General features: G+C 43.7%; 1 protein-coding gene across 1 annotated transcript in view; it reads right to left on the bottom strand.

The window, feature by feature from the left end:
• c1qtnf7 (C1q and TNF related 7) overlaps nt 1–13,825 on the bottom strand; it is a 52,069-nt gene that overhangs the window by 11,312 nt on the left and 26,932 nt on the right. The window contains exon 2 of the mRNA XM_033025721.1: nt 3,819–4,076. Within this exon, the coding sequence (XP_032881612.1) occupies nt 3,819–4,068 (250 nt within the window). The 5' untranslated portion in view covers nt 4,069–4,076. The remainder of the gene's footprint in view (nt 1–3,818; nt 4,077–13,825) is intronic.

Below are 13,825 nucleotides of genomic sequence, written 5' to 3'. Positions count from 1 at the left end.
TATTCTTGTTCAATAAAGGATTATGTGCTGACTTTAATCCAGATTTCAACGAAAACAAATACTTATGATGTTTGTCATCAGCTGGACACTAGCTGTCGGCAGTGCGGAGAAATCCCTTGCAGAGCCCCTGCCCGGGCTGTACATCTGGAAGGCGTGGAGTTAAAATCACTCCACGGCTCATTACATAAAGAGGATGAAGAGTTTAGACATGGGCTGTCGAACTTTGAGTCACTCTCCTAGTTTCAATGCTCAGCAGCCCTATTTGGGAAGCATACAGCTGAGAGAAGCAATTGGAGAAGAGGATGATTATCTCCCAGGATCCATTGTACTGGACAGTGTTCTTTCATTGAAAATGTCTGGCTATGTGTGCTACTTAGGACAAGAGGCCAGAGGATGCTGGAGACCAGATGGCTCATGGTGGGTGCCGTGCCAGAGGTCGGTCGAGGACAAGCTGCCGAAAGAACAAAATGGGACCCAGCGTTGGGGGGAGGGGGCACAGAACAAAGAGGGACCATTGATACTACATTGAACACTTTGTAACTTTGTTGCCGCCCTATACGTGGGGAATCAAGGGATATGGGGAAAATGCAGGAACGGGGTACTGATTTTAGATGATCAGCCATGGCCTACTCCTGCACCTATTTTTCTATATTTCTATGTTTCTATGACTCTTTGCATACTTTGTGCATGGTATGCAAAACAAAGAATTTCACTGTGACACGTCACATGCGATAATAAAGTATTAATCATTCATTCACTCACGAGAAAAGTGTAGACATTCAAAGGCAACCTAACACATTTGGAGATTTACCTGGTAACCTTCCACTAGGAGAGCCTGACTGTGGACCTGGAGGGTTTCAGTGTGCAATGAGCATGCTGCCTGTGGGCACTGCTTTGCAACAGTCAGAATAATTCCCTTTGAGCTCTGGGAGAATTAACTTAATAAACTCCATCTGCAGCAATGTATCCAGTTCTAGACATGGCATTTCCAGGAATGTATGTTGTACAGATTCACCAGAATGATGCTCACAAGGTTCGATTAGATAGCAGATTAACAGAGAAGCATATCCCCTTCAGTATGTAACTTTGGAGGTGGGGCTGATGTGGGTAAAGCTGGAGGGACCTAATGGAGGTGAAGAGGTTATCTCCACTCTGGGGGAGATAATCAGACGAGGCAGTGAGAGATGGGATGGCACAGTGGTGCAACAGTATATTTGCTGCCTTATAGCGTCAGAGACCTGGGTTCGATTCTGACTATGGATGCTGTCTGTATGGAGTTTGTACGTTCGTCCTGCGACCATGTGGGGTTTTCCCCGGGTGCTCTGGTTTCCTCCTGCACTCCAAAGATATACAGGTTAGTAGGTTATTTGGCTTCAGTAAAAATTTGAAAATTGTCCCTAGTGTGTAGGAGAGTGCTAGTGTACAGGGGTCGCTGGTTGGTGCGGACTTGGTGGGCCAAAGGGCCTGTTTCCGCAATTCATCTCTAAAGTCTAAAAGTCTAAAGGTCGGAACATTGGAACAATAGTGCTGGACCATTCAGGGCATTCTTCACACTGTAGGTAATAGAAGCCTATGGCTCTCATCAGGGCTGGATTTAGATAAAGAGAGGCCCTAAGCTGTTCCACTTGTGATGCCCCCTCCGCGTTGGTTTTCAGTGCTGGCGGCAAGGCAGCGACCGGACAGCAATGGCGGCCAAATCTCCCACAATTTAAAGCGAGGGAGAAAGTGCCCAGCGCCGACCAGTTGCCGTTGCAGTGCGCATGCGCAGGGCGGCCGATGATGTGCTGGCCGTGGTTGTGCGCATGTGCAGGGCGGCCGATGATGTGCTGGCCGTGGTTGTGCGCATGTGCAGGGGGGAGGACGTGCAGGCCGCAGCAATGCACATGTGCGAGCGAGCGGAGCCCGGCGGCCTGGACACGGATAGCGGGGGGAGATGGAGAGAGAGAGAGAGATAGAGAGGGGGGCCCGCCCAAAGTTGAACGGTAGGTGTCCTGCCTTGGCCGGAGGCCCCCCTAGACCTCGAGGCCCTAAGCTTAAGCTTGTCTAGTTTATAGGTAAATCCGGCCCTGGCTCTCATTCTTAATATCTCCAAATACTCAGTTAGTTTATCTTGTTACACGCATCCCAGATGCTGCACCCAAAGGATTATTTTGCAGTGCAGATTTCCAGTTAAGATGATGGCCTGTTTCCTCTTCTTATTATGCTTATTGGTTCCAGCTTGAGATACATTTATGACAAGTGAATTAAAATGTGCAATTTAGATGCATTCCCATCAAAGGAAAGAAAATGATCAAGTGCAAAGTGTAGAATGAAAAATGAAGTGGGTAAGCAATTTATTGCAGGCTAAATATATATTTGTGAGCAGACTGCTGAATAATAGACAGAGAGGAAAGGGAATTACAGTAAAAACATTAAAGAGAAGGATTGGGATGGACACAGAGCAAACACAAAGGGGAGGGATATGGTAAGAAAAGAACAAGAGAGGGAATGAGAGGAACACAGTGAGAACACCAGGGAGAGAGTAAAACATAAACTACTGGCGAAACTCAGTGGACCAGGCAGCATCAATGGAGGTGGAGGGATGGTCGCTGTTTTGAGTTGAGACCTTGCATAGGGACTGATTTGCTGATCTGCTGAGTTCCTCCAGCAATCTGTTTTTTTAACTTCTGTTTACAGCATATGCAGTCATTTCTATCTACACAAGGGAGATACACAGAGAGACATGGGGAGAACATCAGGAAAGGGGACAGAGTGTAATATTGAACAAATATCAGGGAGAGAGACAGAGGGATAAGGTGAGAACAGTGAGAGGGACAGACAGGGACAGGCAGGAGACCATGTTCAGGGAGAAAGATAGACAGAGGCACATGTTCAGATAGCCAGTGAGACGAAAGAAAGACACATATAAATCATTATTGATAAAAGACAGACGATGAATTGGAGCAATAACCAGAAAGGAACGGAGAGAATTAGTAGCAAAAAGCAATATAAAGAGAGGAGTATTAATCAAAGACATAAGGGAGCATATTGTTATAATCTTGACATACTGCTATAAAATAAAATTTGGGCATTGAACACATGTCTGAAAACATTTCTGGATGTAAATTGGCTGCCACTTTTATGTCACAACAGAGAGTACACTTCAAAAGTACTTCATCAATTGTAAAGTAGTTTGAAATGTCTGATGTTGCAACAGATGATATAAATGCATGGATTTTTCCACTTATTTCTTTAAAGTTTACAGATATTTGGATGTATCAGTGGAAACTCAGGAAGCGATGATTGCCAAATAGCCTGATGCAGCTGATGGGCTGGCGCAATGGGAAACCCAATTAAAATGGGGTGCATTTGTGGAAAATGTTAAAACGCATGTTGTTGTGGACATAGGTGTAATGGGTGTCATCAAATTGCATGTCAAAACTATCTGCTAATATCCCACAATAGTTTTGGGATGAATGAAACACAAACACAAAAATTGCATATTTCAATGCATTTAAAAATACGTATATTGAAGCTGATTACTAAATATACAAACTACTTATTTTAATCAATTGCATTGAATATGACAGCCTAAATTCACATTTTATTAATGGAAAATATAATTGAACATTCCAGAATTGCTGCCAGACTTAACTAAATAATCAGCAGAGTTCATCATTTTTTTCCTTTAAGTTTCCATTGATTCATTTCATTGACTCATTTCAATGCATCATAATCGGTAGCACCGATATTTATCATTATTTTTTTAATGCAGTTGATTTTTTAAAACAATGAAATTGTAGCAATACCTAATATAATAAGAAACTAAAGTGCCGTACCTGCTGTTCCCTTCTCACCCTTTTCGCCCGGTCTTCCATCTCTCCCATCTCTTCCAAGAAGGCCAATGCGCCCATGTGGCCCAGGAGATCCATTTGCCCCTGGTGGCCCTTGGGGTCCAGGAAAGCTGGGAGCACTACATATTAATTTGGGTGATTTATTGATATATCTTCGATCTCCTTTCAGTTTAATCAGAAAAGGTTGGCCAGTTATACAGTACATAAAAGTTGCCAGGTAAAGCACGACAAACATCTTGCAATCTGCAAAAAAAGTAACACGAGCAATTAATGTACTGCTTCAAAAACACTTGATAGTAGCACAACTTCATTTGCACCAGATAAAATTGTGCTCCAATTAAAATCAAGCGATAGAGATAGCTTGTGATAAAGTAATGAAGTCACAAGTAAAAAGTGAAAAATATGTTCCTCAAAGCATTCTGAAGAGAAAGCATTGGCCTTCTATTTCCCTAACTTTAAATCCAACTAGCTAATCCAAATAACTTTAAAGCTATTTTCATTTATTTTACTTTATATCGAACCAAAAAAGGGATATTTATAACAACAATAATATTAATAATAATAGTAATGATAACAATACTACTACTACTACTTCTACTACTACTACCACCACTACTACTACTGCTACTACTACTACCTGTACTACTATTAATAATAATAATAATAATTTAATTTTTAATATGCCTTGTTTTGATTTGTTTTAATCGTATTATTATTAATGGAGGAAGTGAGACCATCTACAAATTTACTGCAAATCCCTGTAGGCGATTTTTTTGTTGTAAAATCCTAGTAATTTTCTTCCAAGTCCATTTGAAACATGTGCTGGAAGAAGGAGAACCAGTGGAATACATAATCCTCCAAAATCTCCACCACCTCCAACGGGATCCCACCACTAGCCGCATTTTCCCATCTCCACCTCTTTCCGCCTTCTGCAGAGACCGTTCCCTCCGCAACTCCCTGGTTAACTCGTCCCTTCCCACCCAAACCACCACCCATGTACCTTTCCCTGCAACCACAGATGCAACACCTGTCCCTATACCAGGGACCCCAACAGTCCTTTCAGGTTAGGCAGAGGTTCACTTGCACCTCCTCCAATCTCATCTACTGTATCCATTGTTCAAGATGTGGATTCATACATCGGCTAAACCAAAGGCAGGCTGGGCAATTGTTTCGCGGAACACCTTCGTTCAGCCTGCCTGAACCGACCTGATCTCGCAGTTGCCAGATACTTTAATTCTCCTTTCCATTCCTATGCAGACTTTTTTGTTCTCGGTCTCCTCCATTGTCAGAGTGAGGCTAAACACAAATTGGAGCAACAGCATCTCATATTTTGCTTTGGCAGCTTACAGCCCAGTAGTATGAATATTGATTTCTCTCACTTCAGGTAGCCCCGGCATTCCCTCTCTCTATCACTCCCCCACCCAAGTCGCATTAGCTTCTCGTTTTCACCCGACAAACAGCTAACAATGGCCTGTTTCCTTTATCATCATTACTTTTTTGCATATCTTTCATTCATTGTTCTTTATCTCTCCACATCACCATCTATATATCTTGTTTCCCTTATCCCTAACCAGTCTGAAGAAGGGTCTCGGCCCGGAACATCCCACATTCCTTCTCTCCAGAGATGCTGCCTGTCCTGCTGCATTCTAGCTGTGAGAGGACAGTTCAGTTGCCTGATTACAGCTGGGAAGAAACTGTTCCTGAATCTGGAGGTTGCAGTTTCAAACTTCTGTAGCTCCTGCCTTATGGAAGAAGGGAGAAGAGGGAGTGACCGGGGCGTGACTGGCCCTTGATTGTGCTGGTAACCTTGCCGAGGCAACATGAAATGTAGATGGAGTGGATGGAAAGGAGGCTGGTTTATGTGATGGTCTGGGCTATGTCCACCACTCATCCACAACTATGTCCACAACCAGAAGCCCGTTAACGGAGGGGTAGAGTCTGGTGGCACACGCTTTCAAACGTATATACTTTCTGCCAGCCAGGAGCAGAGACAAGAAGAAGGAAGGACTGGGGTAGGGCAAGTGTTTGATTATGTTGGCTGCTTTTGTGAGGTAGCGTGAAGTGTATACAGAATCAATGGTGGAAAGTCTGGTCTGTGAGATGGACTGGGCTAGATCTACAGCTCTCTGCAATTTCTAGTGGTCTTGGGTAGAGCTGTTCCCAAACCAAGCTGTGATGCAACCCAACAGTATTCTTTCTATGTTGCGTCTGTAGTTTGTAGAAGTCACATGAGACATGTCGAATTTCCTCAGTCTCCTCAGGAAGTAGAGGCATTGGTGTGCCTTCTTGGCTGTCGTATTAATGTAGTTGGTTGACGACAGATCATTGGTAATATTATTGCCAAGGAACTTGAAGCTCTTAACCATTTCCACATTCGCACTATTGATGCTGATTGGAGCATACTTCCTGAAGTCAATTACTAGCTCCTTTGTCTTGCATTATCATGTCACTAAGTTCTCTATCACCTTCCTGTATTCTGTCGCATCATTGTTCCTGATTCGCCCCACCACAGTGGCTTTCCCTGGAAACTTGTAGATGGTATTAGAGCCGCATTTGGTCATACCATTCGGAGTGTAAAGGGAGTATAGAAGAGTCCAGGAGGAGCTGACTCTTAGGTTCAGGAGTTTGGAGATTAATTTGGATGGGATTATAGTGTTGAAGGCAGAGCTATAGTGGATAAGTAGTAGTCTAATGTTGGGGTCCTTGTTGTCCATGTGTTCCAGAGATGAATTTAGGGCTAGGGAGATGGTGTTTGCTGTGAACCTGTTGTGATGATAAGCAAACTGCTGTAGATAAAGGCTAGCTGGGAGGGAGTAAAAACTGTCCTACAAAGTAAAATTAGTCTTTCATAAACTCTATCTTTCTTAGAAACTCCACTGACATTTTGAGTGAAAGAAAAATTCAAATGACTTTAGTGGTACCAAATGTGTGGAGTCAAGTATAATATTCTCATGGGCAATCTTTCTTCGGACTGAAGAAGGGTCTCGACCCGAAATGTCAGTCATTCCCTCCCTCAGACGTTGCCTGTCCCGCAGTTATTCCAGAATTTTGTGTCTATCTTCGGTTTAAACAAGCATCTGCAGTTGCTTCCTACACATAATATTCTCATGCACATTTACTGACCAAGGACACATTTATCTCTCTTTGAGTCTTATGTTTTTTTATAACACATGATTTACTCAGCTTTGCACAAGTTATAGATTCTTGGCATATGCCAAGCTGTTCTGAAATTACTATTAATTCTTCAAAAATAATACTGACATGAAGAATAATTTAACACATCTGCTACTTCTGGGTCTACTCTGGGAAATACAATAATTTTAATCCTTTGTAATGATTCATATTGAAATCAGGTCCCAACATGAAGCAGTTGTGCAACGTTTTCACAGAGAGATTATCTCATGCTGAAACAAGAACCTGCAGATGCTAGTTTACAAAAAATAATACAAAGTGCTGGAGTAACTCAGTGGGCCAAGCAGCATCTTAGGAGAAATGTATAGGTGACGTTTTGTGTTGGTACCCTTTTTCAAATACACGCTGCTTGGTTTTGGCAAATATTAAGTTAGGACTGAGTATGTTCTCTGGGGTCTTGTAGACATTTTATAACTTAATGCTGAATCTAGTTCTAATATTTTGAGTAATTGTACTCTCAACCATACTTCTGAACTTCTTTAAAATTTCAATTTGAGTAGTGTGATTCTGTTTGTGTCCTTCACGACTCTCTGCAGGGACCAATATCAGACTACTAGCACAACGGCAACACAACAATAGTCATTTCCACCGACACCATATGTATAACAATGTGTCGATAGTCATCTTAACCTACATGTATAGAAACCCCTCAATCAAATTTCCGCTAACTACATACTGTAACTTTCCTTTGAGGCTCTGATGTTCGCTGATATTGGCAACAGCTTTCTTTCTTCTGGGACTGCCCTGTCCTCTTGAAATCTGCCCTCGCCAAGCTTCTCCTCACAAAAAAAACAACACTGGCGGCACGCTAGCACAACATTAGAGTTGCAGCCTTACAGCAGCAGAGACCCGGGTTTGATCCTGACTACGGGTGCTGTCTTTACGGAGTTTTTACGTTCTCCCCCTAGTGACCTGCGTTGGTTTTCTCCGTTTCATTATTGGTTTCATTCTTACCTACAGGGTCACAGCCAGAGAATTACCAAAAATGGCTACTCTTCCCAAAGCAACACAATGACGATAGGGTTTCCTATTTCTCACCAATTTACTGTCTCTTATCAACATCCTCTGAATATGCATTGATCACACCCAATCCTACATTCACATATCTTGTCCACTCCACTATCTCTAAATTGCCATACTGTTTATCTAAAAAACTTTATGTCTCAGCAGAAATTTCCTTCCATTAAATATTGGGAGTATCAAAGTTGTCATGGTACATAGAACATAGAAAAATACAGCACAAGAACAAACCTTTTGGTCCACAATGTCTGTGCTTAAATGATGTCAAGCTAAACGAATGCCATCTGGCCTCACATGAATCATACCCTTCCATTCTCTGCATAGCGATGTGCCTATCAAGAAGCCTCTTAAATGGCAAAATCGTATCTGCCTCCTCCACCATCCCAAGCTGTACGTTTGAGGCACCTACCACATTCTGTTTAGAAAACATGCTCTGCACATCTCTTTTAAACTTTGCCCATAAAGCGATACCCTCTAGTTTTTGACATTCCCACCCTGGGAAAAAGGTTCTGACTGTATGTCTATGCTATCTGTGCCTCTCATAATTTTCTAAACCTCAATCAGGTATCTCCTCAGCCTCTGACCTTCCAGAGAAAATAATCTAAGTTTGTCCAACCTTTCCATATTGCTATTACCCTCTAATTCAGGTAAACCTGCTGCACACTCTTCAGCTCCTGTCAAAAGCCTTTCTCTAGCTACTGACTATGCCAAAGCTGTTTGGTCTACTTCACTCCACTTCTCATTGACATCAAGTCACCCAAAACTCCATTGCTTGTGTCCTAATTCACATCAAGTACAGTTCACCTGCTCCCCCTGCTTGTTGACGTATACGATCTGTTCACCTCATCATCACCGATATTGACCACTCTATTGTCCCTGAATTACCATGCAGTTTATCTGACATACATTATTTTGCCATCTTAAATAATGCCTCATATTTAAATTTGTCACCCAGATTCCTAAATTTCCCCAGGTGTCACAGCTTCCTAATTCTGTAACTCCTCTTATTCTATAACTGTTTTTATTCTTTTATAACAATTCCAGACAGATGGAGAGAACACTCTAGAAACATAGAAACATAGAAAATAGGTGCAGGAGTAGGCCATTCGGCCCTTCGAGCCTGCACCGCCATTCAATATGATCATGGCTGATCATCCAACTCAGTATCCCGTACCTGCCTTCTCTCCATACCCCCTGATCCCTTTAGCCACAAGGGCCACATCTAACTCCCTCTTAAATATAGCCAATGAACTGGCCTCAACTACCTTCTGTGGCAGAGTTCCAGATCAGTTAACTCTACATTGTTGAGTTGACTGATTATAAAGACGAACAATATAGAAAACATTTAGCACACAATCTTTTATCCACTGATGCACTTTGTTACTGTTTTCTGTTCTTTAATGATTCATTTGTATTTTGCATTTTTTTTTCCAGAGGATAAAATAAACTAAATGCACAAGGTTCATGTGGAATTTGTACAGTCCATGTGTAATGGTCCTTAGACCACAGGGAAAAGAGCATAGGGATGGGTTAATCAGGCCCTCTTATTTTGGACACAAAGTATTGGCTGACTTGCTGAGTTACTCCAGTTTACTCTATTTTGTAAACCAGCACCTGTAGGTCCTTGTGATACCTCTTGTTTTTTGATTTTAGTTCAGTTTAAAAATCCATTATGGAAACAAGCCCTCGACCTTCCGAGTCCACGCTAACTATCAATCGCCTGTTCGCACAAGTTACGAGTAATTCCACTGTCTTATTCACTGCCTATACAGTGGGGGCTTTTACAGAGCCTAATTAACCTATAAACCCACACGTCGTTTTGCGATGTAGGAGGAAACCGGAGCATTGGGAGAAAAACCATAAGGTCACAGGGAGAATGTGGAAACTCCATGCAGGTAGCACACAAGGAGGTCAGGATCAAACCTGGGTATCTAGAACTGTGAGGCAGCAGCTCTACCAGCTGCACCACTGTACCACCTGTATTCATATTACAGGCAAGAGCTTTCCCAGTGAGTTGATGATGCTTTTCCAATAAGCAGCTGAACTACTGGATATGCACCAAGAGATTTAAGCCAAATCGGAGGTATTATTTAAGCTGGCAAAATAATGTGTGCCTAATAAATAGCCCCATAATTTACAGACAATAGAGTGGTCAATATCAGTGATCAGAATCAGAATCACACTTTATTCGCCAAGTATGTTTTGCAACCTACGAGGAATTTCATTGGCCAGGTCAGTCATGCGACTAAAAGCAACAGATCACTCAAAACACATTTTAACATGAACATCCACCACAGTGACTCCTACACATTCCTCACTGTGATGGAAGGTGAAATAAAGTTCAAGTCTCTTCCTTTTGTTCTTCCTCGGTCGTGGGCCTCGATCCCCCATTGATGGGATGATCTTGACTCTCGTAACCGGCGGCGTTCGGGCCCTCCGCGTCAAGGCGATCAAACTCCCGCATCAAGGGGATGTCAGCTTCCCCGCGCCGGGCGATCGAAACTCGCATCAGGGCTGGTCGAACTTTCCGCGACGTTGGAGCTCCTGACTAGCCTCACCCGAGACTGCGAGCCCTTCATGGTGATTCTGCGGTGGTCACGGTGGGAGTGATCCCAGGCAAGGGATCAACTCCGATGTTAATGGGGCTTTTTCACGGGGCGAGTTGACGCAAGATGTCACCAGAGTGAAGTGGTCGTGGTCCAGCACGAGTTTCGCACGATATAATGGGGGGTAGATAAAGAGTTCCCACGGTACTCGGCATTTCTGTTATTTGTGCGAGTGACTTGTCCGTCTCCCGAGCTTTCCCGTTAATCTTGAATGAACATCGTGAACTGTAGTGTTGTTAATCACGTGGCACAAATGATGTTACTTTGTTTTCACACACTATATTGGTTTTTTTCACACACTATATTCCTCCCTTGGTTGAATTGGCTCAGTTGGAGACATGCCTATACTAACTATGTGCATCGAAAACGCTTGCGTGAAGGCAGAAGGGTGAGATTAATTAAAAAGAGAATTAAGAGGAAGTCTCACTGGGTGAAGCCCATCTTTCAACGGAGACCTCAATTTGGACAATATGATCAGCTGCTTAATGTGCTGTGCGAAGAGGATAAAAGTGCATTCACAAACTTTGTCAGAATTTCACCCGAGCTCTTTAATGAGCTGAAGAATAATCTGTTTTTTTTAGACAAATGTTGTTTGGTGTGATGCACCTTCTCTCAATATGTGCCAGAAGTCGTCTTTTTATTTTGTCAAATAGGAATAAAGACTTTGTCTCACATTGACCGTGATGGTTGTCCTATTTTATTATCTACTGAGAGGTGAAACTTTCAAACGTTTAACCAGTCAGTAGACAGACAATAAATAGTAACAATCGAGCCATAAATGGTGTATACATGGTGAAGGGAACAACGCTGTGTGCAAGATAATGTTTAAAATCATGCGAGGAATCGATCGGGTAGATGCACAGTCTCTTGCCCAGAGTAGGCGAATCGAGGACCAGATTACATAGGTTTAAGGTGAAGGGGAAATGATTTAATATGGATCTGATTACATACTGTCAGTAGTAAACCCGATCAAAAACAACATCAGGACGTCTATTAAACACCAGAGATCCCAGTAAACACCCAGCCGAGACTTATTACAGGTCTAGTGGAAAGACACAAAGCACTGGAGCAACTCAGCGGGTCAGGCAGCATCGCTAGACAACATGGATAGATGATGTTTCGGGTCGGGACTCTTCTTCAGCGCTGAGTTACTCCCGCATATTATGTCTTTCCAATGCAGATTAGCGTCTGCGATTCTTTGATCCTGCATTACGGGGTCTATCTCGATTCCCGATAAAGTCTAAAACCCATCCTCCAGAGTTCTCAGCCCAGGGCGCCCATAAACAAGCCCTTAACTCCACACTGGGGACAGAGGCTGAGAGGTGTACAAAACCATGAGACGAACAGGCAGGGAAATAGACAGAGTCCAGGGTAATATATGTCCTTTGCCCACAGAGGGGATTCGAGGACCAGAGGGCATAGGTTCAAGGTGAGGGGGGAAGATCTAATAGGAATCTGAGTGAGGGGTAACATTTTCGCACAAAGGGTGGTGGGTGTATGGAACAAGCTGCCAGAGGAGGTAGTTGAGGCTGGGTCCATCCATACATTTAAGAAACATTTAGACAGGTACATGGATAAGACAGGTTGGGAGGGATATGGACCAGACGCAGGCAGACGGGACTAGTTTCGATGGGACATTTTGGCCGGTATGGGCAAGTTGAGCCGAAGGGCCGGTTTCCACACTGTAACTCGATAACGCCAGTGAGTATACGATCTAAGATAGTCCGAGGGTCTCGAATGAGGTAGGTAGTAGTTCAGGAATGGTCTGTGGTTGGTGTTAGGATGGTTCAGTTACATAAGTGCTCAAATGTAGGCACCGTTTTCGCAGTGGAAGCTCCGAGACTGCAGCGGGCGATTGACGTGTTGGCTGGGACTCCTGTTATCCATTGACCTCAGTCTGAAGAAGGCTCTCGACCCGAAACGCCACCAGTTCCTTCTCTCCAGAGTTGCTGCCTGTCCGGCTGAGTTGCTCCAAGCAACTGGTGTCTATCTTCAAAGGACTGACCACCGGGCTGGATGTCGGGGTTGGCGTGTTGCGTTTCACAGACCGAACTGTCCAATTAATGGTAACAGATGGGCACTGAGGGAAGTCCCCCCCCCCTCTCTGTTTATCTGCCCTTTCTTTAACTTTTGTGCCTCCATGCAAGTATCTCGCGAGCCATCCCAGACTGCCCATTTCTGCTCCCCCTCGTCTTTAATAACTACATTTCCCTAACAATTACTATCTTTGTTAGTTATAGGAGCAAAATTAGGCCATTCGGTCCATTAAGTCCACTCCGCCATTCAATCGCGGCTGATCTATCTCTCCCTCTCAACCACATTCTCTTGCCTTCTCCCCATAACCTCCTGACAGCCGCACTAATCAGGAATGTATCTATCTCTGCCCCTATTCTTCACCCTTTTGACAGTAGTTTTGTTTTATTGGAGACGCGGGAGACAGCGGATGCTGGAATACTGAACAAAACACGAAATGCTGGAGGAACTCGGTGCATTTGTGGTTAAGAAGGAACTGCAGATGCTGGAAAATCGAAGGTACACAATAATGCTGGAGAAACTCAACTGGTGCAGCAGCATCTATGGAGCGAAGGAAGTAGGCAACGTTGCCTATTTCCTTCGTTCCATAGATGCTGCTGCACCCGCTAAGTTTCTCCCGCTGAGGTTGGGCAGGCGAGGATTATGTTACTTGGAGTGCAGGAGGCTGAAGGGTGATCTAATGGAGGTGTATAACCGAGGGGAAATGCACAGACTTTTACTCAGGGTCGGGGCATCAAAAAGTAGAGAACACGGGTTTAAGGTGAGAGGGCAAGATTTAATAGAAAGCTGAGGAGCAGCTTCTTTACACAGAGGGTAGTAGGCAACGTTGCCTATTTCCTTCGTTCCATAGATGCTGCTGCACCCTCTGAGTTTCTCCAGCATTTGTGTGTGTGGGTGGGAGTAGGGGGGAGGGGGTGGGGGGGGGAGAGAGATAAGGCAGCCTGAAGAAAGGGTCGCCTGTCCATTTCCCTCCGTAGATGCTGCCTGGCCCGCGGAGTTCCTACAGTCTTAGAAACTGCTTTAGACAAAAAGAGACACAAACTGCTGGAGTAAAATAGCTCAGCAAGTGAGGTACCTGAACACTCAAAAATGAAAAAGAATGAAAATGTGATTATTTCACCTCCCTTCAACTATTTTGTG

Source organism: Amblyraja radiata, chromosome 1, assembly GCF_010909765.2.
Source record: "Amblyraja radiata isolate CabotCenter1 chromosome 1, sAmbRad1.1.pri, whole genome shotgun sequence".
Lineage (NCBI taxonomy): Eukaryota > Metazoa > Chordata > Chondrichthyes > Rajiformes > Rajidae > Amblyraja > Amblyraja radiata.
The sequence above is the reverse complement of the archived record's forward strand: the minus strand, read 5'-3'. Positions and strand labels throughout refer to the sequence as shown.